This window comes from Myotis brandtii, unplaced genomic scaffold (assembly GCF_000412655.1).
Source record: "Myotis brandtii unplaced genomic scaffold, ASM41265v1 scaffold326, whole genome shotgun sequence".
Lineage (NCBI taxonomy): Eukaryota > Metazoa > Chordata > Mammalia > Chiroptera > Vespertilionidae > Myotis > Myotis brandtii.
In genome coordinates, this window is record NW_005362534.1 from 4,309,958 (window position 1) to 4,335,196 (window position 25,239).

Sequence of the window (25,239 nt, forward strand, 5' to 3'; positions counted from 1 at the left end):
CCCTAGTCTGTCGTTTTCTTTCTGGGTTTCAACTACTAAGAGATCTGTTATTGACCCGAAAAGAATTTCGATGTGTTGTCAAAGCATACTTCCAAGTAGCTGTGATCACTATCAAATTCGTATTTATGAAGTTCACTGTCTCTCGCCCAGGATCTGATTGTATGGTTTGTGGATGTTCCTCGGCTTATGTTGTGGATGTGAGGTCAGAACCGAAAGGATCTGTCCGTAAGATTAGCTGGGCCAACCTCCCTTTTGACTGAAAAATATGAGACCTGAAGAAGTAAGAGTGACATTCCCAGGTCTCTGACATTCCTTCCTAAGTAGCAGAGGCCAGACTTAAGCCCAAACTTCTCATTACTGGACTCCATTGCGCTCATGAACTTTTTTCTTGGTAAGTTTGTCTGTGAAAGTTTGCTTTGGCAACTACAGAGGCTGGATGGAGAATAAGAAAGGTCAGTAAGCTCAGACCCCATCCCCTTCATCACCTGTTAGTATCGCCATGTAATGTTGCTGTCTCAGATGAGGTTTGGTGTTTGGGATTATTTCTGGTCTCTCTGAATGGACCCCAGATCCCCCAGTGTGGCTGTCCTACAGCTCAGTCATGTCCTCGGCCAATCATTTGAACTGGGTGGGCTGACAATTCTTCATTCTTCCCCATGTCTTCTTCATCCACTAAAGCTCTAAAGTTGTGCTGGTCTATGGCTAAGTGTCCCACTGTAGAGTAGGGGCTAACTGAGAATCCTGCATCTGCCCTTTACCAGGTCATCTTAGGTGAGTTACTGCCATTCTCTAGGCCTCAACTGCTCCAGCTATAAAACGGGAAAAATGATTTAAGCATTTCCATAGAGTCTTATATCGAGTACATTTTTAAAACTGTATAGAAAGTACTGAGCAGACTAGTTACAATGACTATGATCATTCTGAACCTGAAGGGTGATGAGAGCAAAGAAGCTAACGATTTAAACAGTACGTTCAGAGCCTTAAAATGAATCTCAACTTAGCATTCAGTTCTGGCCTCTTTGGCAGCAAATATAATATTAATTGAAAAATGTTGTGATCGTGATTGACACCGGATTAGGGGTTTTTTTAATGTTTTGATTTTGTTTAGAGAGAGAGGATGGGAGAGGGAGAGAGAGAGAGAAACATCCATGAGAGAGAATCATGGATCGGCTGCCTCCTGCCCGCCCCCTACTGGGCATCGAGCCCGCAACCCGGGCATGTGCCCTGACCGGGAATCGAACCCGGGACCCTTGAGTCCATAGGTCGATGCTCAACCACTGAGCCACGCCGGTCGGGTGACACCGGATTAGGTTTTACTGGTATAGAACACTTGGTGCTGTCTGCTATTAGGATCTTCACATTGTTTTGGACATTGTATGTCTCTTTTTGGTTTTCTTTTAAAATCTTTTTTATTGATTTTTAGAGAGAGAGGAAGGGAGAGGGATAAAGTGATAGAAACATAGATGAGACAGGAACATCATCGATCGGCTGCCTCCTGCATGCTCCACAATGGGGATGGAGCCCGCAACCCAGGCATGTGCCCTGATCGGGAATCGAACCATGATCTCCTGGTTCATAGGTCAACACTCAACCACTCAGCCACACCAGCCAGACTGGACATTGTGTCACTTATGAGATTTTCCATGTGTTGAGTGTGATGTGATCCCCCGGAACTCAGAGAAATTATCCTCTATTGACTGCACAGTAGATTTGATAACTTATTGAATGTGTGTTGATCAAATAACTGAAAATCTATACACAGTTATAGAAGCATGGATTATATGTTGATTCACATGACAGAGTGAGACTGTATGAAGTCTTAGGACTATTGTGTTTTTTCTCTTCTGGGAAGAGGATCTCTTATCTAGCCCAGTAATGAGCTTGTGTGGATTGAGGTGGTCCATTTTGTGGACTAAGGTGTCTCAGTCACCATTTCACTCTCGTGCTTTGATGTTTTCCTGTCTTTCTTTCCCCCTTCTCCACCCAAAACCAAAGATTAATTTAAAGGCAAAACTGACATCACCGTAAGTCAACTTGTCATCATTTTTACTTTCCCTTTCTTTTTCAGTGCAGAAATGAAAAGTAAGTATAAAGCAAAAGAAATCGTAACTTTGATCTCCTGCTTCCCTTTTCCCCTGTGAATATATGTAAGAACACCTACTAATGCATCTGCCGTTTGGAACGTGTACATCAGAGCATTTTAAAACCCTATGCGATAGCTGTCCAGGTAGCATGTGCAGCCTGTCTGCCCATGGCCACGTGGGCAACCAAGAAGTAAGTAGATTGTGTGTGTGCTTGCTGTGTAGGCATAACATCCAAAGATCAGAACGGCATCTTTTCAGAAGTCCCAGCAGGGAGTCTTCATGCTCCTTTCCCATGCCTCTTATTACCTCTCACCTCTTATCCCATAGACTCTCGCTGCCAGGTGGGTGGCCTCAGCCAACACCCCCTCTCTGGCTGCTTTGTCACTCAGCATCTCCATGCCACTCAGAAGCAAGAGTGACACATGTTCTACCCACCTCTCCATCAGAAATTCAAAGCAGCTGCATCTCACAGCAGCTCTGGTACTAAGAGTTAACAAACCTTCCCTGCCGAACTTCAGTAAGTTCTCATTTCCCAAGCCTCCCTCCTATGACTTTGTGGTACAGGGGTTCACAAGGTGTCTGCTTTCTTTGGTCAGTGATCCCCGGGGTCGTAGCAGTAGATCAGCCGAGTTAGCAGATCACTAAATAGTTTAACAACTCCCAACGCAGCAGGGCGCCATGGCCGCCTTAGAGAATGGATGGAAAATATCCCCTTGCTATAATTGGGTTCGGCCCTGTGGCTTAACACCATCTTATTTGGCAATCTTTTTCTCTTGACATATTTAGTAATCACTCTAAGAAAGATTTATTAGACTGTTCATGGGAACAAACAATGCATTAAGTATTACACATATGCATGCTTTTAATACCACTCCTTTTCTAGTCTATTCTCAACCTTTCCCCAAAGTCTTGCTTTTGCCTCATCAAAATTCTCCCTTGTCTTTAAATTCCTCTTGGTTCTTGTCTCCTCCAAAAGAACCTTTTATATTTTGGAATGTTTTTGTAGTTATGAGTTCTTTTAATCAAAATTCACTGGGCCATGCTTAGAGAGGAAAACACACTCTCACAGTTTAAAACCACTGAAGATCTTTTGCTTATCATTAATCTCAAAACAAAAATTTAGCGTATGGTTAGAGTTTTGTGAAAATAGTCTCCTGGGTATCTCTGGGGGCGGGGGGAGAAAAAGGGGGAGAGAGAGAGAGAGAGAGAGAGAGAGAGAGAGAGACAAGGAATGAACTCCAAATATTTCAGCCAAACACAATACAATGAACTGTTTCCTGAACCTGAAAGTTGGCACCCATGAGGAGATGTGGGGGAGGGGCACTGCGAATCAGGATTAATAGCTCATGCTCTGTGCTCACTAAAGGACTTTGACAGCTGGTACCCCTCAGACATTTTCAAAAAGAATAATAAATATCCCACCCACCCTGGCACACGCAGAGCAAAATGTCTTAGCAGATAATCCATCCAGAACAGATTTAAGAGAAAATACATCAGGGTCATGGAGATGCTCAGAAGGTCATGAGTTAATGACACAGCCACCGCATGGCAACCCTGGATGTTATTCCCTTTACATATGAAATGTTCTTCTTCGGTCATCAGATATACAATAATGGCTGTCTCTGCTCTTGGGAGAGCCCCTTCAGTGTTAGGCACCATTCTACATGCACTCATTTACTTAACACTCAACTTCCTGTCTACTGCTGACCTGATTTAGTACACTGGCCACAATCCCCACACAGAAGGCCTTATTTTCTCACCTTAGACAGTAGATTACACATAGTCCTACACATCTGATATTTTAGGGGTGAGGCATTGAAAGCACAAATTCAGGAATTAGTTGCTAGCAAGAGCCTTCATTCGCCTGCTGGTATTGCCAACTTAGAGGTGCAGTGTGAGGGGCCAGGAGCACAGGTTCAGGAGCCAGACTGCATGATACAGCCCAGCTCACTCTCTTACTGTGTCTGTGAACTTGGGCACGTGATCTGGCTTCTCGATGTCTCAGTTTCCTCATATAAAAAATGAGGCTACACTTGTACTTCACAGTTTCTTATATGGATTCAATGAAATAATCTGTGCCCGGCATGTCGTAGGGACTGTTACATGGGTGTATTCCCGTGTGCACTGTGATCGCAGGCATACAGACCTGGGCATGGCAACCATCACTGAGGGTGAGGGGGATAGAACGAATTCCGCTGTGATCCCTGAGCACAACTCCCATGGATCCCAGCCAGACTCTTGCAGTGACAGCTCCCTTCCCATATAATCAGACAAGGAAAGTCAGAGACTATGAGGGCTCTCAAGGTGAACCTCTTCTATGGCACAGAGTGATTGAATTGGATGCAGAAATTGCTTAGCTGCCTGTGAATCAGCAGCAAGGGCTGGGCCTGCGGAGGACCTGTGCACCTGGGACTGCACCTTAGTTCCCTTTTTACTTGACACTTTCAAGAGAGAGACACTGAGCGGTGGACCTATATAAGGTTTTCAGACATTTATAGACCAATCGAGTCACAAACAAAGCACACGACTTGTGGAAATAATGCTGGTACTTTAACCCAGCACTTGTCAAGCTTCCGCTATACCAGAATCTCCTGGAGGGCTTGTGAAAACACAGATTTCTAGGCTCCACCCCAGAGATTCTGATTCACTAGGTCTGAGGTAGGGCTTGAGAGTTTCCGTTTCCAGCAAGTGCCTAGGTTGTGCTGGTCCAGGGACCACGCCATGAGAACCACCTGTCAAATATGTGTTTTGCATCCTTACTACCTATTTTTTAAATATATTTTATTGATTTCAGAGAGGAAGGGAGAGGGAGAGCAATAGAAACATCAATGATAGAGAATTGTTGATTGGCTGCCTCTTGCACAATCGTTGATTGATGCCCCACACTGGGGATCAAGCCTGCAACCAGGGTATGTGCCCTGACCGAGAATTGAACCGTGACCTCCTGGTTCATAGGTTGACGGCGGCTGGGCTCCTTACTACCTATTTCTGATGTAAGGTTATAACATTTAACTTGAACTCTTTAGCATAGAGATGGCATGAATGACTCCCCACCCCCCAACATACAGATATTTGAATCCACAGAGCTAATGTCCTTATTCATGTGTATTTTTGCTAATAAACACTAACTTTCATTTTTTTCCCCATAGTTGCATGCTGCTGTGACCAAGATCCAGGTTCCAAGACCTGGATTCAATTACACGTTTGCCCACATATGTGTCCTGAATAACGATAAGTCTTGCATTATGGATGACATAGTGCATGTGCTGGAAGAGCTAAAGAATGCTCGGGCCACCAACCGGACCAATTTTGCTATCACATACCCGATCACTCACTTAAAGGACGGGAGGGCCGTGTACAATGGGCACCAACTTGGAGGTGTCACCGTGCACAGCAAGGACCGGGTGAAATCCGCAGAGGCCGTCCAGCTCACCTACTACCTGCAGTCAATCAACAGTCTCAACGACATGGTGGCTGAGAGGTGGGAGTCCAGCTTCTGCGACACTGTCCGACTATTCCAGAAATCTAACAGCAAAATCAAAATATACCCTTACACGTCCTCCTCGCTGAGGGAAGACTTCCAGAAGACCAGCCGCGTGTCAGAACGTTACCTGGTCACCAGCCTGATCCTGGTGGTCACCATGGCCATCCTCTGCTGCTCAATGCAGGACTGCGTCCGCAGCAAACCCTGGCTAGGCCTACTCGGCTTGGTGACCATAACCCTGGCCACTCTCACCGCAGCCGGGATCATCAATCTTACTGGTGGGAAATACAATTCCACCTTCCTGGGAGTCCCTTTCGTCATGCTAGGTAATTACTGCCCTTCATTTTTTCTGGTTCCTCCTGCTGGTAATGGTTACTGGTTCCTAAAAGGCAAAGAGCAGCCATCTAACAACTTCGTTTCATTTTCAGTGTCTTCCTTTTGCCTAGAAGCCCTGGGACTAATTGTAAAAAGTCCTGGTGGTCAGCAAGAAGCAACCTTCTCTGGTAAAGGTGCCAGAAGTCCAAAGTCATGGGCTCCAGCCCTGGCTCTCCATTAAGTAGCCATGTGGCATTTGGCAGATATTCATCTTTGTGCCATAGTGTCTTAGGTTGAGCCTCCCTGGAAACAGACTGTGAGACAAAGATTTAGATACAAGTAGTTTATTTGGGAGGTGAGCCCAGGAAGCCCCAGTGTGGGAATGAGAACCTGAGACAGGGTAGGAAGACAATTCAGGGCATGTGAATGAACGGGTTCCTGCTGCGGGCATCTGTGGCTCAATCCCACTGGGGACCTTTGAGAGAGAGACCTCAGAGAACACTCCGCAGAGAGGCCCTCCTTCAGGAGTGAGGAAGCTGGGAGCTGGGCTGTGTCCCCAGAAGCCCTGTGCATGACTCATCAAGGCTCTCCCAGGGTCGTTAACACCCAAGCTCTTCACAGGGAAGACCCAGCACATTCATACAGCTGGAGAAATCCCTCTGGTCACGGGTATTTGCAGTAGGAAGCCTTCCTTGACTTTTAGAATGGTGAACAGGAGGGCACGTGGGTTGAGCACTGACAGTGTCTGCCACCCTCAGTTTCCCCGCCCTCTAGATAGAGTGGATGTGAACATCACACAAAAGGACATAAGTAAACGTACAAGGATTTTAAAAGCAACAAGTGAGACTTAAACAGAAGGAAACTTTTCCTGTCCTTGCTGTGAACTCAGGAGAATGTTTCAAAATGATGGTGTAAGAGCCCTGGCTGGTTTGGCTCAGTAGGTAGAGCATTTGCCTGCAAACTGAAGGGTCCCAGGTTCGATTCCAGCCAAGGGCACATGCCTGGGTTGTGGGCTTGATCCCCAGTAGGGGATGTGCAGGAGGCAGCCGATCAATGATTCTCTCTCATCATTGATGTTTCTATCTCTCTCTCCCTCTCCCTTCCTCTCTGAAATCAATAAAAAAAATTTTTTTTTAAAATGATGGTGTAAGAATCCCACTCTATTCATGGAGGCTGCAGGAATCTCCTGATAAAGATAATGCTCAAAACAAAGGCATAGTGCCTGGCCGCTGTGCCTCAGTGGTCGAGCATCGACTCTCTCCCTGTCTCTTCCTCTCTGAAATCAATAAAAATATATTTTAAAAAACAAAAAACAAATAAAAGACAAAGGCATAGTGGTCATAACATAACATCAGTGACTCTGTCCATCTGGTCTTGAAGATGGCATGCCCAGCAAGCCTGATGGCAGAGTCCTTGTGGGCCAGGATTCAAACGGTTCGCTTTCCCCCTTTTCTCTGGCAGCTTCTCATCAATTCCTTTAGCAAAATTAAAACATTGGGAATCAGATGACAAACGAAGTGGCATTTTTCGTTGACTGAGAAATAAGTATGATGGAGTGGGCTTTTTGCCCTGTTGGGGGTAGCTGAAGAGAAAAGAATTTCCTTGGGAAATCTCAGCCGCGTTATGGTTGGTTAAGTAAAAAGCAGGGCTGGCGGGGCTGCAAGGCCACAGAATGGCCTGCTGGCCTCGCTGCTCCGCGGCTGCAGGAGTTTAGACCTAGGCTAGGAACATCCATTAGTAGCCTCTGTGGGAAAGTGGGGCACTGTGCAGAGACTGAGCAAGCTGTGGCTCTACCAGCTCGGTTTACTTATCGCTGCTGAACACAACAGAGAAGGAGGCTGCTACGCTTCCTCCTGACTCCAATCTGTTAAGAAGGCAGCTTCATTTGTCTCTTTAAAATAACCCCCAGACGATGTGGGTATACGGTGGTCTACAGGGTGGTTTCTTGAAGAGTGAGTAAGGACTGGGTATTTGTAGCTTCCACAGAGGCTTGAGTCAAGATTTAAATTCAGATGTTTTGCTCATGCTTAGTCACAGGCTGGGGTTGTTGTTTTTAGCTTTCATTTTAAAAATAGTGGTTTTTGTTGTGATTATTTTTGTGGGGGCTAGTGGGTGGGGATAAATGGGAATAAGAAAAGGGTGGGGAACTGAAGGGAGACAGTAAGGTTCTTAAGGTGAAGAAAAAGGGCTGGAAAAGGGGCTATTGTCTCTGGTTTTATGAAACTCTAGGTAGTTACCAGTGAGTTCAAAGTATGATACAATATTTAAAACTCCCGACCTTACTACTGAGTCCGGGGCACTGACCTCTTTCCCCTTAGATTGTCAATTAAAAAAATGACAACAGCCAACACACACACACACACACACACACACACACACACAACCTCCCTAAAAACTAATTGCACTCAGTAAAATAAAATTACAATATTTAGTGCTTCTTAATATTAATATTAAAATAGTAATACCCAAAACTTCTTCAAATTAATTTCACTAAAAAATCTATTTCACTAAGCAAATGACATTAAATATTCAAAACTTCATTAAATTAATTTTATTAGGCAAAACAATTATAACACTGACAATTTCTTAAAACTTCCATTTGTACTTTTTAGAGAGATTTTAAATATTGTAAGTAAAGGTCAACACAGAAAGGCATAGACCAGATAGTTCTGAGGCAGAGAAAGATGTAAGAGATGGAAAGATGCTGTTAACAGGGGAGTGTCTTTGAAAAACAAATCCAGAAATAGTAGCGTCACAGCCCTGCAGAGACTGAGTATCACTGAACTTCACGTCCAAGTTCAATTCAGAAAGAGCTGGCATTTGCAATGAAAGAGACCCAGCGCTGCAGGTGCCCAATACTCGCTTGTTTGCAATTTGTGAGGAATGTTACAGGCATTGATTGGATGGCAGTTTTCCCTGCTGACAGTCAGTATGCAACCTTTCTGTACATTTTCAGTCCAAAGAGGTCGCAAATGACTTAGTCACATCATGAGAGGAAGCTATGCATTTTAGTAGCTAAGGCCCATTTGCAATAAATACTTTGCACCATGTAATGGGTGCTTAATATGCTCATAAAGCCAACTGTGCCTGGATTTAGGATGGTTGTTGCCCTTCTGTATTTCTCAGATAAACTCTTCATTCTCCGAGATTGAATAAAATACAAGCAAAAGCACGTATGACAATGTATTCAGGGCCAATGTTAAATTCTGTTTTTTGATGGCCAATCTTTAAATGCCAATAAATATTTCAAATGACCAAGAAGAAATACAGTCCTAAGGGTTTTGCACTGAGTCAAAAACTGTCTGGTTTTTTAAATTGCCTGTCTATGACACAAAATGACTATGCTTAACCTAAACAGATTTCAGCAAAACTTCTTGATTTTTTTGTTACCTCAATACAATATCAAATAAAAATTTAAAAATATATGGCCTCATTTAGAAGGAAAAGAATCTCAGAAAAAATCTCTAATATAGACATTTCCTTAGCTGACAATAGGTCTACAATGTGATAGATTCAAGAAACTAAACATTCTCAGTATAATGCCGGTCACATAAGGCCAGACACAGCCAAATGCCAAAATGGCAGTAGATTTAGAATGGAAAATTTTAAGACCACGTGTGTCAAGCAGTGTTAACCTGACAAAATTCCAGAATAAGAAAGAATTTGGATAAACTCTGAGAGTTCACCATAATGGGATATGACTGTGTGTTTCTAGCCAAGACGGTACGTGACATCTCTGGCAATAAGAATATATCCTACACAGATGAATCATTTTGGCAATGATGTAAGCAGATACATCATGATTTAGAATGTTTTTAATCAGCAGCATGCATATTAGACAATCCCACTTCTGGCAAAACCCCTGTCCATATGACTCAGATCAGTTTATTTAGAGCTGAAATCCTTAAAGGTCTACAGTATTATACATGCTCATTGGCATTTTTTAGTTACTATAATTTGGAGAGGAATTTATTTCATCCATAGCCCTTATGCATAAAGTAATAGCTTATATTTCCAAATTATATTCATATCCGGTATTAAGATATTTGAACTGGCACTTGAAAACATAAGACACTCATCATTTTGACCCATTATGGAATTTCCTTTAAAGGATGAGGATTTACATCACTGTCCTGCAGTTGTGTGTGGTTTAAGAAATTAGCATAGGTTTTGTACATGTAAGCTCTCCTTATGGGCTTAATATTTCCACAGATTTGCTGATCCGACACAAATAAGGAAAGGAAAGGAATGTTCGAGAATATAGAAGGGAATAGGAGGAAGGTTTTCTTCCTTCTTCATCTGGAAGGGTTGTTGCTGCATGTATATACTGACCAACTGAAAGGGGAGAATTGAAGTTGTACAGAAGGTAGTTTGGGTATTAGTTCATCTCATTTAAAATGGTTGCTTTGCATTTACCAAGATACAAGAGTGGTGAAGATCAGATGAGACAAAAATGTTCTTCAAGAAAAATATTTTTCAAGTCATTTCAAATGTTTAGGATTTTGAGAAGGTCAAATGCCAGATCCTCTTCCTTCTGAATAACCCAGCCAGGCCACTCATATTCAAGGATGGGAAAGGAAGAAAGAATGTGATTAAGTGCTAGGAGGAAAATAATAGCAGGGATGTTTGGCTTCTTTCAGATATACATTCTAAGATTATTTGTTCAGCAGAAACTAGAAGATCAAGTTCAGTTCTCCAAGAATTTGTTGTAATTTGGTGCCACCTAGAATATGATGTAGTATATGGAACTCAGTCTTCTAAAGGGGTAAAAGTTCTTATACAAGCAATGTAGTTCTAAATGAGAAATTGCAACTCAGTAATTTTTGCGCTTAAACTTAAGCACACCTGAAAGGTTTTGCTTTCTTGATGAGTATTCTGGTATATTCCTAAAATCATGAGAAACTGGGGGAAGGGCAGGAATCCACCAGATTAAAATAATAAAGCCCAAACCATATGATATTGCCAATATTCAACTATTTTTGACCTATAAAATTGACACCAATATCCAACCATTTTTGAACTACAAAAGCAATAATTTCTTATGGTTCAACCTAACACATTATTGTAGAAGTCCATTGTTGCAACAATATGACAATCTACACGGTAAAATAGAGAGTTGTGGAAATACTCTGCTTAGAGATAAATCACTAATAGGTTCAGTAGATTCTAGGAAAAAGCTGGTTTATAGAGGTTTGTTTTTTTTATATATTTTTTATTTGTTTCAGAGAGGAAGGGGCAGGGAGAGAGAGAAAGAAACATCAATGATGAGAGATAATCATTGATTGGCTTCCTCCTGCACACCCCACACTGGTGATTGAGCCCACAATCCCGGGCATGTGTCCTGACCTGGAACTCCTGGTTCATATGTCAATGCTCAACCACTGAGCCATGCCAGGCAGGCTATAGAGGTTTTGTGGTTCCCATGTTTATTTATATCTGATTGGGAAGAAGAGTAATTTCATACAATATTTTCAATTGTTTTTCCCTGAAAACCTTATTTGTAATGGTCTCTGGTTATTGTGGGACTGATTTACAAGGAGATTATGTAATCTAGTTTGTGGATAGTTCTCAGCTTCTTATTCTCATGCTCTACCAAATCCTATTACAGTAAGGGGTAGGTGGGGAGAAATAGGTTTGAACAAAATACAGTTTATTGTTCTATTCTTAACCATAAAGGAAGCCAAGAACAGGATTGGGGTTGCAGGTCTAGGAAGGCAGAGCTCAGTTAGTAGAGGAATGCAAGAGCGCCACCTTTTTGACCCGGGTCTCCTTAAGCACACTCTGGGTGGCCTAGCCACCTACTTTAGGGAATGGGAGAGTGGCAGATTCTACGAAGGTCAGGCAGTAGGGTACAACATCAGGACACTAAGCTGGTAAAAATTAAACCATGAGGGGAAACACCTAGTGTGGTGTTGCATTTGGACTAACATCTCAGCAAGTCACTGCTGGGCTGGGTAGTCTTCACCACATGGGTCTACAGGAGTTCACCACGCAAGTAGATTCATAGTCATTGTTAAGGCAACCCTGCATTTCACATAGAGCAGCGGTTCTCAACCTGTGGGTCGCGACCCCTTTGCGGGTCGAACGACCCTTTCACAGGGGTCGCCTAAGACCATCGGAAAACACATATATAATTACATATTGTTTTTGTGATTAATCACTATGCTTTCATTATGTTCAATTTGTAACAATGAAATTGGGGGTCACCACAACATGAGGAACTGTATTAAAGGGTCGCGGCATTAGGAAGGTTGAGAACCACTGACATAGAGGCTATTTCACCAGGCAAGAGCCAAAATGTAGACGGAACCTAAGAAAGGGATTCTAGCTCCTTCTCTGCGTTGATTGATGTAGCAGCACTAGCATTTCTTTTCCTTACCAGAAAAATAAATTTCACATCAGCCTGCTATTCATTGTGGGTGTGGGTGTGTATAACCTGGTTGCATAATATATATTATATATCACATTAGCTATCATATGTGATACGATTTATTATGCAATAACTTCAGGTTGTGTGTATACAGATGTATTTATGTGTTTATAACATATATTATGTAGTGTATATGGGTTGAATGGTTGAATATAAATACTATATATTTATCTATATACTATATAGTATATATTCACACATTTTATATGTAAATATATAAAATGCGTTTGAATAGGATAAGCTACATATACATATATTTATAATTTACATGTCTTCTATATGAAGTTATTACACAATGACCATAGCATATATTATGGGCCACATTTGTACACACCAATTTTATATAATGCTGTACACACGCAGTATCTAAATATCTTTAAATAAGGAAGAGCTATTAGCAAAGTCATTTCTTGGACTTATTTGCAGCTTCTTAGTGAAGGAAAATCATTTCTCAGATAAAAACCCAGTACTGTGATCAGAATTATGAAAATATGACCGGTCTCTGGTAGAAAGAATAAGATGTGTGTGTTCATCCTGCTGTGAGCATCCATCTTAACTTAAGCAGAGTAGACCTTTACTCTCACTCTTAACTGTGAGACAAAACAGGCTGTGATAAACCAAACAATTCAGCATAGAAAGTAAATGTTTATAACTGGCAAAGTGTAAATGTAACCCAGTTAATGAACTTCCCCCTGAAAATAGATGTTACTCAACCCAGACATACCTACACTTTAAATTTCTTCTCAAAAAAAAACAAAAATCATAAATTTATGTGGGTGTCAGTCAAAGAAAAGCATTTTATAAACATGAGCTACTTAGTCAAGCTCATCTAAGAATAAAATATGTCTTAAGTGGATTTTGCTCATGCAGTCCTTATACTCTGTGACTTTTCTAGAAGAATGTAGTGCTTTTACTTCCATATATGAGGTTTGGCTCCACTGTTTCCTGGTATGAAAAATTTTCACATTAAAACCGAAAGATCATCCATCACAAACTATCCCATTTCACCTCCTCATCTTCTCCGCTATTGCTTACTTTTAGGAAGTCAGGGTGAGGAAACCCAGCCAGTATGGAAAGGGTTAAAATGTGAGGAGTGCCTACAGGTGTCAGCCTCTGCCTGCAGCAGTGTGTGCTGGGGAAGGTGGGAGAATCTGGGCCTAAAGAAAAATCTGCCTTACAAAAGCTGCATGCACAAAATAGATCAATTTGCCCGTGATTGTTCATGGACTAAAAAAAAAAAAATCCAAATCACCCAGATTGCCCGTAATAGCAAAACCATCAACTACATTTAAAATATGATTCACTTTCTGAGTAACTTCCCAGAAGTAGATCTACTGGGTGAAGTTGGGTTAATTCTTAGCTATTTGTTAGTGGATTCCTCCTGTTAGTGGATTGTAAACAACCCTGAAGGCTTTGGTCAGGCCCCAGAAAAGGGGCTGGACTAGAGGGAGATTGAATCTGAGGTTCCTGAGACTCACCCTAAATGGCTTCAGGATTAGCCCGTTGAAAGTTTGCTGCCATTCATGTTATTTATCACCTGTGTTACTTTTTCTCTTCATTGGCTCCAAAGCCTGAACGTTAACTGCATATAAAGATATAAAATTCTTTCGGAAAAAAGAAAAATGATCAGCCTAAACCCTTCAGTATTTGAGTTTACTAGATGACAATCCCAAAGTCTGCTGCTAATAAAATTTCAATTGCACTCCTGGTACAAACTGTGTCTGAACACTGGTGAAGAGCTAGCTCTATTGTCCTTGTCCCGGAGCCTGGCTAAAAGCCCACGTTGCCTTCAAAGCATTCACTCGTGAATAATTAGAACTTGGACCTGTGTGTGTGTCTTGACACACACTGATATGCATGTAACTCTACAGACGTGCAATGGAATCAAAAGAGAAACAAATATTTTGAATGTACTTTGAGAAGACAAGTGAATACTTTAAGGGCTTCTTTATCTTCAGAATGTGATAGCATCAGTATGTGTTGTTTAACAGTTCCCTTTGGCAACTGTTCACGGGCTTACATACTGTGACTGTAAGAGGGAATGGCCTGGGAGATTGGTCAGTTCCTGGCATGCTCACTATGATACAGTTTCCAGCCATGGAGCTGCCCCTCTGATGATGAGCCCTGGCTCCCATTACCACGGTAGGGTCTTGGTCACCAAGGGCTAAATCTGTTTGGAACTTCCTGTTAGATAGCTTCCCGCATGAACGCTGCTACCCGGGAGTCCTCGTGAACACTGGAGACGGAAAATGGTCCCATGCCAAAGAGATGCTTTGTGCCAATGACATAGGCCCTTTAGTCAGATGTAATAGGAAAGCTTATAGAGCTCTGACTTCATAGAGAAAATTTAATAACTAGAGTTCAAAGCAGAGAGCAATACTTTTGTTTTTAAAGCACCTTTGCAATATGGGGAAAACAATAGCCAAACCTCTGAAAAGTCTCTTCAACCCACATGCAGTATCTGTTCGCCTACATCTGTAAGAGTCCTGCTTGCCGGACCCCAGCCCCCAAAATTAAGAGAGTGATGGATGATGGTGATGCTGAAGAAGGGAGGCAACTGCCGAGAGAGGAAAGTGGGGTAGGGACCGAGCCTACCGAACTCTTTCTTCCCTGCCTTTCCTTAGTTTCCACATTCGGAAGTGACTATAAAAGACAAGGCTGGAGGGAAAAGTATGAAGGAGTCTGTCCCTGCGAAGTCCACCTGCCTATGATTTCCTCTTCACGGCCTCCTCATCTCTACTCTCTGTCCCATTCCCCAGACCGAAGGGAAGCTGCTTTGGTAGCTCAGTGTTCTGGGGAAAGGGGTGCATTTCAAAGGATACCCTTGAAAGTCAAAACCAAAGGGAATGTGGCTATAATTATGGGCAGACCAGCATCCCAGGGTGCAGGGCACTCTTCATGTCCTAAGGCTCTGGGAATATGTCTCCCCTTGAGTAGAGGCCAGGAAACAAGGGCCCTACAGTTCAACTCTGCTTTAGGGTCATAGATTGACCTCTTCAACATCAATATCGAGCTGTGAATCAGGTCTAGTGCCAGCTAGGCACTCCAGGCTGTTAATCCTAGGGAGGCAGCTCTGTTGGCACTCATCCCTCCCCTGATTGACTGAGCTTCGGGAAGGAGGCCTGGTTATGGTGTAGGCAGCTGTTCCTGAAAACCAAAGAGCTCTGTGAAGATACTGCACAACTCCAGGTCTGGGTTTAAGGTAAAGGCATCTGTTGGTGAGGTGTGGCTTGAGAAACAACAGTCCTAGCCTATCAGGAATGGGTGGGAGCAAGGCAAATGATAGCTAGCAACCAATGCTGAGGGATCAGTAGAACAGATTCTTTCTCAGGGATCCCTTTGCTGGCCTCTATGAGTATCTGCATGCACATCCCTGTCGCAAGAGGAACAAAGGAAAGGCATAGTTTCCAAAAGCCTAAGAATAAAATCAGAATTCTCTCTGGAATTGCCCTCAGACCCCAGAGCATGTGTGAAAACAGTTAAAATACAATAAAAATAACCAAACTATAGGACAAGGCATTTAAAATGTAGCAACAGAACTCAAGAGACAAGCAAATAGCCTACTTCTACTTTTCCTTGAATTTATTTTCATTCTGGACCCTCCAGCACCACCCTTTTTACCTAATAGCTCTGTTAATGCAAATATCTTTTCTCAAATAGCTTCTAAGATTATTCAACGGCAAGGTAAGATATGGATTCTTGTAGCTTCCCATCAGGGTCAGATAATGTCATCCTATATGATAAAAGGCTAATATGCAAATCGACCGGACGGCAGAACGACCGGTCGCTATGGCATGCACTGACCACCAGGGGGCAGATGCTCAATGCAGGAGCTGCTCCTGGTGGTCAGTGTGCTCCCCCTGTGGGAGTGCCGCTCAGCCAGAAGCCAGGCTCACTGCTCTTTAGCACTGCCTCAGAGGCAGGAGAGGTTCCCGCCACCGCCCCTGCTCTCACAAGCCAGGCTCATGGCTGGTGAGCGCATTGGCAGTGGTGGGAGCCTCTCCTGCCTCCGCTGCAGGTGAGGGGTCCTAGACTGCAAGAGCCCCGGACTGCAAGAGGGATGTCTGACTGCCGGCTGAGGGACCCCCACCCCCACCCAGTGCACGAATTTCATGCACCGGGCCTCTAATTATAAAATATTGCACCAATTTTAAGAAAGGAGTGTAAAACAGATTTCATTTAAATTCTACTATATGGCTGACTAAAATCCTTCTATATGCATCCTTATTTTCTTACCATATTTAATGATTCAGTACAAATGCCCCGTTTTAAAACTTTTTTTTGTTTCTAACAAGTAAATACTGTAAAAAAACTTCCATTTGCCATTTTCAGTGAAACGCTAAATTGTTTTGCCCATTGGAACTTAGTCTACGTGGCTCTAGATGAAATTGTCAATACTGTTTCCCTGGGGTGCAGACACCTCAGAGATATTAACCCTCCTTTACCTTCGTTGTCAAGGGATACGTTGCTTTTAACCAAAGGTCAGTTGGTCCTTCCTGACAACACAGTGGAAATAGACTTACCAGTTTTCCCTCCTGAGACTTGCTGTTAGCTACCTAAAACATAATTAACAACAGCCTGCCAGGCAACAAGGGCATTTTTTTTGCTTCACGTACGGAGAGTTAAGGTGCCTCCAATTTAATAGGGGCCGCAGAGCTAGTTATCAAATTGACAATTTTGACCTGACCTCGAAAAGTGGCTGTAAAACGATGGCTAGTAAATTAAGATAAATGCCAAGTCCCTCTGAGGAAACAGGCCTATGTAATAACTATCAAATGGGCATTCGGGTTTGAGGCCAAGATTTCACAAGAAGGCTATAAATACCAGCCTGGGCACGAGGGAAGACGTGCGCTTGGTTTTATTGTATACACAACATCACAGTGACTCACTCCCCTCAGCATTACGCTTGGCTGGAGATTTTAAATTCCTTTTTAAAAACAAGACTATTGTACCACAGGGTAAAGATTTTATTATCCTCAATAATGGGATTGAATATGCCAAGGCGGAGAAGCAGAAAATGAGATCTGTTGATGCCAGTGCCAAGACAGGGGGTTACTGAAAAACACGATGGGTCACATTGATGGGAGGCCCATTGGGGAAGTGCCTGGCTCCAACCAAGAGAGGTGAGAGAAGTCCAGCTAGATCTGGTCTCAGACAGTAGAATGGAGTGAGAACATGGGCCTCTACTATTCCAGCGTTACTGGAATGCTAACCCAGGAGGCAAAGGCGCTGTGGATTTAAGCAAAGGTTACTAATCTTGGTGTCTCCCTCAGAGGCCATTGCCAAAGAATGCTGAGAAGCCAGAAGTCACCACCTGCTGGATTCATCATCTTTGAATAACAAAACTTGGTCAAACAGATCCCTGGCGACCAAATACAAGCCATAAACTTTCAACCTAAATTTTTTTGTTAAATTCCTTATTGTTGAAAGTATTACAGATATTCCCCTTTGATTTTGATTTTGATCAACTGCAGGGGGAGTTCATATGACTCTGTGCCTTCTTTCATTTTTCCTACTCATTCAGACTTGTTCCTACTGTGTTTGCTTCCGTCTGTCTCTCAGATTTATTGCTTCCTGCACTGATATTTAGGGAAGGAAACATAAAAGAGGATGTGATTTAAGTTCCTGTCAATGCTCAAATTAAATACAGTGCCTCCTTCTCCCTAAAGCCCTCCACTTGGCCAGACTTAAATGAGATGATGAGATGTAACTCAGGACCCTCTGCCCACTGCCTTCCTCTGTGCTGACCTCCAGCCAGCTTTGTGGGGATGACAAGCAAAATGATTGACTAGGCATCTCCTCTGGTGTGTCCCACCAACCAAGGGAAACAGATACTCTGCAAACTACACCAACAACTTTAAACTGTCGCGCTACACAATCCCCAAGAGACATAGGCCCAAGTCTACTCAGCTTTCTCTTGGCCAGTGGTTCTCAACCTTCTTAATGCTGCGACCCTTTAATACAGTTCCTCATGTTGTGGTGACCCCCAACCATAAAATTATTTTCGTTGCTACTTCATAACTGTAATTTTGCTACTGTTAGGAATCGTAATGTAAATATCTGATATGCAGGATGTATTTTCATTGTTACAAATTGAACATAATTAAAGCATAGTGATTAATCACAAAACAATATGTAATTATATATGTGTTTTCTGATGGTCTTAGGCGACCCCCGTGAAAGGGTCGTTCGACCCCCAAAGGGGTCTCGACCCACAGGTTGAGAACCGCTGCTCTAGGCAAAAATCCACCCAGTTCTCTTAAGCCAGGAGGGAGCACAAAGATCTTAGCTCCTCTGGCTGCCCTTTGACGAGCCATTAACATTTCTGAGTCACCCAAACACAGGCCTCTCTCTCCACCGGAGAAGTCATTGGCATTTACTTGTCACTGGTCACACTAGGGCTGGTTCTACTTCCCTTGACCCAGTAAGTTGCCCATAACCAAGCTGATTCCTCTCTTTAAAGAGATCCATCTTTCAAACTTTTGATCTGGTCTTTTTCTGCCCCCTCAGGTCATGGATTATATGGGACTTTTGAAATGTTATCCTCCTGGAGGAAAACTAGAGAAGACCAACACGTTAAAGAGAGAACTGCAGAGGTCTATGCCGACTCCATGCTCTCCTTTTCTCTCACCACTGCCATGTACCTGGTCACCTTTGGCATAGGGGCCAGCCCTTTCACGAACATTGAGGCAGCCAGAATCTTCTGCTGCAATTCCTGTATTGCAATCCTTTTCAACTACCTCTATGTACTGTCATTTTATGGTTCCAGCCTGGTATTCACTGGCTACATAGAAAACAATTACCAGCATAGTATCTTCTGTCGAAAAGTCCCAAAGCCCGATGTATTGCAGGAGAAGCCGGCATGGTACAGGTTCCTCCTGACAGCCAGATTCAGCGAGGACACAAGTGATGGTGAGGAAGCAAACACTTATGAGAGTCACCTGTTGGTATGTTTCCTCAAACGCTATTACTGTGACTGGATAACCAACACCTATGTCAAGCCTTTTGTAGTTCTCTTTTACCTTATTTATATTTCCTTTGCCTTAATGGGCTATCTGCAGGTCAGTGAAGGGTCAGACCTTAGTAACATCGTAGCGACTGCGACACAAACCATTGAGTACACTACTGCCCAGCAAAAGTACTTCAGCAACTACAGTCCAGTGATTGGGTTCTACATATATGAGTCCATCGAATACTGGAACACTAGTGTCCAAGAAGATGTCCTAGAATACACCAAGGGGTTTGTGCGGATATCCTGGTTTGAGAGCTATTTAAATTACCTTCGGAAACTCAATGTGTCCACTGGCTTGCCTAAGAAAAACTTCACAGACATGTTGAGGAACTCCTTTCTGAAAGCCCCCCAATATTCGCATTTTCAAGAGGACATCATCTTCTCTAAAAAGTACGATGAGTTCGACGTAGTGGCCTCCAGAATGTTTTTGGTGGCTAAGACCATGGAAACCAACAGAGAAGAACTCTACGATCTCCTGGAGACCCTGAGGAGACTTTCTGTCACCTCCAAGGTGAAGTTCATTGTTTTCAATCCATCCTTCGTGTACATGGATCGATACGCCTCCTCTCTGGGCGCCCCCCTGCACAACTCCTGCATCAGTGCTTTGTTCCTGCTCTTCTTCTCGGCATTCCTGGTGGCAGATTCCCTGATTAATGTCTGGCTCACTCTAACGGTCGTGTCCGTGGAGTTTGGAGTTGTAGGTTTCATGACCTTATGGAAAGTCGAACTAGACTGCATTTCCGTGCTATGCTTAATTTATGGAATTAACTACACAATTGACAATTGTGCTCCACTGTTATCCACATTTGTTCTTGGCAAGGACCTCACAAGAACTAAATGGGTAAAAAATGCCCTGGAAGTGCACGGGGTAGCTATTTTACAGAGCTACCTCTGCTATCTTGTTGGTCTGATTCCTCTCGCAGCTGTGCCTTCAAATCTGACCTGTACACTGTTCAGGTGCTTGTTTTTAATAGCATTTGTCACATTCTTTCACTGCTTTGCCATTTTACCTGTGATACTGACTTTCCTGCCACCCTCTAAGAAAAAAAGGAAAGATAAGAAAAATCCTGAAAACCGGGAGGAAATTGAGTGTGTCGAAATGGTGGATATGGATAGTACCCGAGTGGTTGACCAGATCACAACAGTGTGAGAGTGTCTGCTTGTTATATTTTCACCCTAGGTCTTACGAAGAGCAAAGCGATGATGCTAATGAAACAGATTTAGAGTTTTTCTTTCTTTTGTAAGGATAAGAAACAGGCATTGATTGCCAAAAGAAAGTAAAGGACAAGGGGGGGAAATGGGCATTGCATATTTTCAACCTTTTAAACAAAAGGTTGTTATCAGAAAGACTTTACACACACACACACACACACACACACACACACACACACACACACACACGGAGACTTATAGTCTCCTAAACTAAGATCAAATAGAAGAAAGCTTAAGAGCAAGCAGAATCCCATTTTATTCACACTGCAGATGTTGCTGGTATTGTGACAAAAACCTACTGATTGAAAGGTCAGCTGCCAAGGCAGAAATAGCTTTAAGCATTGTTCAAACAGTAAGGCTTCCAGAACTTCTGCAGAGCAGTAGCTCCAGGCAGGCTCTGTGGTTTGAGGTTTCAGTCATCTCATCTAGCTCCCCGACACCCCAAGGAGATGCTTGTGAAAGCTCTGGCCAGCAAAAGCAAGCCAGAACTTCAGAAGCAGACACATGGTGGAGTAGCCATCACCAGGGGCTGAAATCGAGTCACCTCTCAATTCCCCCAGGTGAGGCAGCTTTGTTGTGTAGAATGAATTGATCCTATCCCCTCCCCACCCCATCAATATATTTTTCACATTTGTCTGGTTCGGTTACTATACCTTTAAACCAGTGACAGCTCCAGCAATGCAGAGTTGGGCGATTCTATTTTGGAATATCCTGTTGCTTGTCACCAAATGGATCTGCTTTATTAGTTACAGCTCTTGGCAGGAGGCTCTGAGTACCCAAAACCACAGAGCCAAACCCAAATACCTGGCACGATGGAGGACAAGCAGGTGTCTACTTGAACCCAGGGACAGTGTTTCCATTTTAAGAAAAAAATGGCCAGCTGGTACAGCTGTTCGTGTTCTGGCCCTGCATGCATTTTGTGCGTGGATGCCCAGAAACAAAACCTGCCCACGCCTAGCTAAGGAAGGAGAAAGGAACACTGAGATGCTTCTCTGCCATAGCCTCCAAACTGTAGTGCCAGTGCGCCTGCGCCAGGATACATGCCTGCTCAGAGACCCAGAGGACACAAGGTGCTTTGGTGGGCGCAAGTCCTGAAGCTGAGAAACTTCGAGAAAGCGCAGGCAGGGAGATAAAGGATGGAAAGGGAGATAGATGGAATGGCCGGAAGATGTAATCTCTGATATAAATCTATCAATGATGACAGTCACACTTTCCTGCTAAACTGGCTGCACTTTCATCTTCCTGCCCCGCCCCAAGCCTTCGTTGCTGCCCGTCTACTTCATTGCATGGCCCGTCTGCACGTCAATGAGCCTAGATGCTTATACTGTTGACTTGCAGTATCTGCAGGATCTAAACAGAAAAGGTTTGATCTGCAGAGGCTATGTATGTTGCCCCAGACCCCTGCGTTTCTTTAAGTCTGTACAAATTAAGCTAAAAGCTGGTCACATTTGAGGCAACTGTCTACAGTGTTTTTTCCCTTTTAGAGATGTAGCTTACTTAGACATCTATAGTGATAAGCATTTCCCAAAAGCACCTTACCTTTTTGGACTTTAGCGGATGTACTGTGCAACTTTCCCATCCTCCACAGGGGAGGAAAGTGAGACCTAGGAGGATAAAGCGACTCACCCAGGGTCACACCACTAGAGGGTTTCTATCATTTTAGCATGTCTAAGACAGGGCAGGCCAATTTTAGATTTTCTCATAAGAGGGCTATTACTCCCTTCAAAGTACATTTCCAAGGAAGGAACACGGGACTTTGTTGGCCACAGGGCAGGCTTTTTTTTTTTTTTTAACGTCTGGGTAATTGTTTGGGATTTAGATTTGCCACTGTCTTTCCAAACAGCAAAAATGCCCAAATGATTCAGATGTACTCCACCAAGTGCAAACCTGTGCTTTCTATTTCATGTACTGTTGTTCACACAGCTGTAAATACATGTGCAGGGGATCATCACTAGTACATTACACACTTGTCCAATCTCTCCTGCAGACACACGAAGCGATCATACCAACATGGTATGTGCTCAACTAGAAGATAATGAGCTTTAATCTGAGGACAAACACAGTCCTCAAAAAAGGGCAAGTTCACATAATAGATCTGCGATCAATTCTCTCTCCAAGGGGCCTGCAACAAGGCTATTATTTATCAAACACGGCTGAAGAGGGGATTGCTTTTATTCTTAAATCATATGTTGCTAAATCATTTTCTGAACAGTGTGTTCTAAATCAGCCATTGATTTAGTGTCGGCCACGTGGAGCACCTCGGGTTCAAACGACTCCACAAAACTGATACGACACACTCACCGATTAAGCGGATTTTGTTGAGAATTTAATCATTCAATGTGGTCAACCGGAAGGACTTACTGTGGAACTTTGTTTTACGACAGTTTTCCAACTGGATTGAGACTCTGTATTCCTTGGGATAATGTACTTTTAAACGAAGGGACTTTTCAACCTTATCAACTTCTCTTTTCAACACTTGAAATCAAGGCTTATGAAATTCTGACTGTGGAATGACTTTTCTTTTTTTTTACTGGGGGACTCTGCATGCCAAGATTTATTACTGATTATTTATTGTTAGATCATTATTTAATTGTTAATAATGATTATTGATTATTGCTCTGACAGCATTGGTTTAGCCCCAGCTTAACCCCACCATGGAGAAGACACTTTAGAAATAACTCAAAATCACATCCATATAAAATTTGTCTTTACTTCATGAAGTTTTACTTTTTCAATTGCTATAAAGAGGGAAAGAACGACCCTAGCAAACACTTGGAAAAGTTTTAGTTTTCAATTAATTCCAACCAAGGCATTAATATTCACTTTACCAAAGAAACTCATTTGGTTGGTTTTGAGTTGGTGTTTGTTTACCAAAGAAAATATTCCATTCATCACAAACATTTCTCCTGGTCAACTTTTAAAAAACTGTGATACTTGGGCTTTCTTGGCCATTAATAAGGAAAAAAAAGTCAGGGTAAGGATTATATTCTCTCAGCAGAAGACATAAATTCCCAAGAAACTTGGGTTTTGCAAGACAGAAAATGATACTTGAAATGGGGCATTATTGTTTAGCAATGGTCCAATACGTAGCATAAGGGCTCCTCAGGCTAAAAGGACTACATGTGTTCCACAGAAAACAAGACAAACCCTCATGAAACTCCCTCTCCATTGTTCCAGCTCGTACGTTTTGTCCTGGTTTGGTTTTGGGGTTGGAGGTTTTCTGGCTTTTGTTTTGCTGTGGTTTGGTTTGTGGTGTTTGTGTTTGGCTGTCTTGTTCTCACCTTTCCTACCACTTTTACCCCTTCAATTTTCAATGAAAAGTGAAATAATCCGAATCCATCCTCCATGGCTGCAGTTATGTATGCAATATACTGCTCTATACAAGGCCCTTGATGACCCTTTCATTGTAACTAACCACCACCCAACTGTTCTAAGTGGTATTCTTGGACCCTAACACCACTTTCCTCCAGCCCCAGCTGTGTCTATCTCAAGAACAGGTGGGCTGGGCAGCCACCTTGGGGGTTTGGCAAGAGGCAGAGCCTTTTGGACACAAATGGTACCCTCTTCCTAATGGCTTTATTCCTTCGGATCCTATTAAAGTAGTCCTGCAGCTTGTAGCAGTGTCTGTGACTCTCTGCTTTCTCGTCTGTAAAATGGGGATAATGACAGTCATTATCTTTAAATCCAGCAAATCCTTACTGTGTGCCTAATATCACCTAGGTCAGTGATGGCGAACCTTTTGAGCTCGGAGTGTCAGCATTTTGAAAAACCCTAACTTAACTCTGGTGCCGTGTCACATATAGAAATTCTTTGACATTTGCAACCATAGTAAAACAAAGATTTATATTTTTGATATTTTTTATATATTTAAATGCCATTTAACAAAGAAAAATCAACCAAAAAAATGAGTTCGCGTGTCACCTCTGACACGCGTGTCATAGGTTCGCCATCACTGACCTAGATCCTGTTCAAGACTGGGACAGAAGTGAACAAATCAGATCAAGCCAGCCACCCTCGGAGAGCCTACATTTGAGGGACGATGCAGAGTCACTGGAAGGATTAAGTGAGATGATACATTCATGGCAAGACCTAACGTACAAAAGTAACTGAAGACATGATTATTTGTAATGTGTCTGTTCCACAGTGGGGCTCAACATGCACAGCTACAGAGAAGTAGATTTCTGTAGACTTGGGCCCAGGATTAGGGCTACAGAAAGATGCCGTCAGCTGTCCTGGTCATTTTAGGACATTTGAAATTCAGCTAGATCACCACTCAGTAGGGCAATTGTAAAGGGGGCATAAGCTCCAGAAGTTGGAGTTGGATTTCAACCCTTGAAGGAACGGGATACAGGCACTTCGGGATGGGAGCAGGGAAGGGAGGGCACTTACAACTTAATTACTATGCCCAGCTTGTCTGGAGACATTTGAACATTACTTTTGGGCAATTTGCTTTGAAGTTTGTGCTACTGAAAAAGCGAAAAAGCACCAGGTATTTAAAAACAAAGTTTCCATTTATTGAAAAGTAGGGTAAAGCTGTGACACAGTGGAAAAGATTGAATTAGTACTACTGGAATCTCTGGCAAAAAATTGAGAATGGCTTCGACCATTGCAGAGTTCCTCCCTATGGTGGTTAAAACTGTTTCTGTGTCATGCCAGTCCGGGGGACGGCAAAGAGGAAAGTGAATGAGCTCCAATCCATTCA

General features: G+C 42.9%; 1 protein-coding gene across 1 annotated transcript in view; it reads left to right on the forward strand.

Annotated features, from left to right (window-relative positions):
- The window catches only part of PTCHD1 (patched domain containing 1), a 65,205-nt gene extending 41,051 nt beyond the window's left edge, over positions 1-24,154 (forward strand). The window contains exons 3-4 of the mRNA XM_014543438.1: positions 5,232-5,894; positions 18,824-24,154. Coding sequence (XP_014398924.1) covers positions 5,232-5,894; positions 18,824-20,475 — 2,315 coding nt within the window. The 3' untranslated portion in view covers positions 20,476-24,154. The remainder of the gene's footprint in view (positions 1-5,231; positions 5,895-18,823) is intronic.
- Positions 24,155-25,239: the final 1,085 nt, after the last annotated feature.